The 2,951-nt window shown below is 29.4% G+C and overlaps 1 protein-coding gene across 1 annotated transcript; it reads left to right on the top strand.

Moving 5' to 3' along the window:
* Window positions 1-268: 268 nt before the first annotated feature.
* Window positions 269-1,058, top strand: LOC108564106 (selenium-binding protein 1-A-like). The gene is made up of 3 exons (XM_017923031.1): window positions 269-467; window positions 537-688; window positions 747-1,058. The coding sequence occupies exons 1-3, from the start codon at window positions 356-358 to the stop codon at window positions 1,056-1,058; spliced, it is 576 nt and encodes a 191-aa protein (XP_017778520.1). The 5' UTR covers window positions 269-355.
* The last annotated feature ends 1,893 nt before the right edge of the window (window positions 1,059-2,951 follow it).

The following is a 2,951-nucleotide window of genomic DNA, read 5'->3' as shown; positions in this document are numbered from 1 at the left end:
GATTACATTGAATAAGAAATACATGTGTTTAATAATGAATAAATTAATCACTTTCAAATCGCAGTTCAATTATTAATTAAAAGGTACATATCTCGTGCGCATGTACATTTTTATATATTATTTAATTCTACTACAATGAACAAACATAATAAACCGCACCAAAAATCATGCATGCAATAGATATAATGCATTTCTCGAACAAGTATAAATACATAAATCCTCGAAGCATTAAACCATCAGTTACTCCGCTCTCAGCTTTCGTGCTTTGAACGTGGTTCTCCAGTGAAATACAAACACATCACTTCACCATTTTCTTGATTAACTTTTTGAAAACGGTCTAAGTTTTATTGCAAAAATGGAGGTCGACAAATGCGATAATGGAAATACTGAGGTGGAGAGTTGCTATAATGAAGATATAGATGAGGATAATAGCGATACTGAAAATACCGAGGTGGATAAATGTTGTGGTATGTTTATTTTTTTGTTATAAATTACAAATTTTGGAATTTGTCATTGTTCTAAAAACGCAATTTCAGGACCCGGTTATGCAACTCCCATGGACGCTTTTCTCCACGGCAAAAGGGAAAAACTGCTGTACGTGATTTGCGTTCAACCGAATCCGGAAGGTTATAAATCCGATATCTTGTCCACCGTTGATGTCAACCCAAAGTCAAAGACTTACCAACAGGTATAAAACTATAATTGTAAATTTGTAGAAACTTGTTAAATAATTTCAATTTGTTTAGATCATCCACACGTTGCCAACTGGCAAAATCAACGATGAGATCCATCACTCAGGATGGAACACCTGTTCCAGTTGCCATGGTAAGAAAGCGCACGTCCGCGACAAGTTGATCTTGCCGTGCTTGGGATCCGACAGGGTTATTATCGTGGAAACAGGAAAGAAGCCGCGTTCTCCCAGCATCCACAAGATCATCGACTCCAGTGACATGCATAAATACAACTGCGCGAGTCCACACACCAGCCACTGCTTGGCTAACGGTGACGTCATGATCAGCACTTTGGGAGTTAACCCTTTCAAGTCTGATTTTTTTTAAATAATAAACTATTTTTAATTTTAGAAAGTAATCAAATTAAAGAATTATTTTGTATCGGTGTATTATGTCTTAACATATTGTGATTTATTGTACCAACAGACATTTTAATTGGTACATATTGTCCCAGTGTAGAGTTACTTATTTTTTGATAAAATTTAGTAAATTTGCTTATTTTTTCAGATTTTGATATAATAAATATTTAGTATAGATTTTTCTACTTATTTGGTACTAAAGTTCAATATTTTGTATTAACTTCATTTAGTATTGTTTTCCATAAAATTGAACATGTTTTTTTAATTTTATGTTTCGAACTTTCGTTGTTACTTATATTATGTATAGAAATATATATTTTTCTCATTTTATAATATAAAATTTGTCTAAAATATATAGGAAATACAATATTTCTACAGTGATTTTTTTAAGACTAATAATTACATATTTGTATACTCTCAAACAAAGAGGATGAAAGGAAAAACATGGAAGTGATAAAGTGGATTTTATTTTTCTAGGACGGAAAGACTTAGGTCGATAGCCCTTTGGTAACAATTGTGACTAATAATAATAATTATTATTTTTCTATTTTTTCTCAGAATTTGAATCTTTGTAATTCATTCACTTTATGAACTAATATTATTAAGAAAATAAAAGAACAGATAGAAATTAATTACATTTTTTTTAATTTTATTTTTATTAATAGACAAAAAAAATAAGTCATGGTTGGCGTGTTAAACAACTGGTGTCTCACAGAAGCTGCGCGAGTATCGGTGGGTTAAAACCTTGCATAGATATTCGATTACTAAACAATAAAAAAAATGCTAAACAATATATTTGGTGATAATATTATCTTTTTTAGAAATAAATGCGGCAATGACTAAATTGGCAATGAACTTGAAACATCATTTAAAGTGTCGAATAGATAATAGATTAGTAAACAATTATAAAAAATTGACAATACACAATTTTGTGTGAATCAAAAATGTTTCATTGCCAAGCCGTATTTAATAAAAAATATTATCAATATCAAATCATAAGTTTTTTGCATTGTTAATATATTGGGTTGACAAGAAAGTACGTTCGGTAATCTGATGGTACATGGTCATCGATATGACATCACTTTCCAATAATTTTCCATGAGTTACTAAGGATTTACATTTTTTTGGTGGAACACGATTCGTCAATTCTGCACATTTCTTTGATTGCTTCCTCCAATTTCATTAATTGTTGACAGTAAACAACTGAATTGATCGTTTGGTCTCTTGGATTTAGCTCAAAATACACAACACCAAATTGATAGTATGATAGCTTTTTGATATAATTCAGCGTTTTGATGTGGTTTGTGCTGGTGTTTAATTCAAACATGGGTATTTTGCAGGAATTCAATTAAACATAGATGTTTATTATTGCAAATGTTCACGCAGGTGTTCAATAAAATATATTTTAAAAATGATAATTGAAAATCAGTTTTTATAGTTTTAGGTAACATTTTTTTATGGTTGCAAATTAAACAATTATTCAAAGAATTTGTTTAAGATCAAAATTATTATTTTTATTTAATTTACTGAAATATATAAGACCTGCAACAAAAATAATTACATAATTATTCTTATGAAAAGTGGCGCATTTTTCTTAACAGCCCAACTATCTTAGGCCGGTCCTGATTATGATATTAATTTATAAATATGCATAATTTATCAAACACAAAGGTAAATGAATAATTGTTTATTTCATGAAAATATAATATTTATTTTATCATTTTTAAGTGTACATGAAAATAATAATATAATAATTTGATTAAATATAGAGTGAAACCTAGAGAATATCCTTTGCGATTGGTTTGGTAACTTGTAAATCCAATAGAAACAAGATGTGATGTGAGCACATACAATTTGTTTC

This window comes from Nicrophorus vespilloides, unplaced genomic scaffold (assembly GCF_001412225.1).
Source record: "Nicrophorus vespilloides isolate i.1.1-1 unplaced genomic scaffold, Nicve_v1.0, whole genome shotgun sequence".
Lineage (NCBI taxonomy): Eukaryota > Metazoa > Arthropoda > Insecta > Coleoptera > Silphidae > Nicrophorus > Nicrophorus vespilloides.
This window is presented reverse-complemented; position numbering and strand designations above follow the sequence as displayed.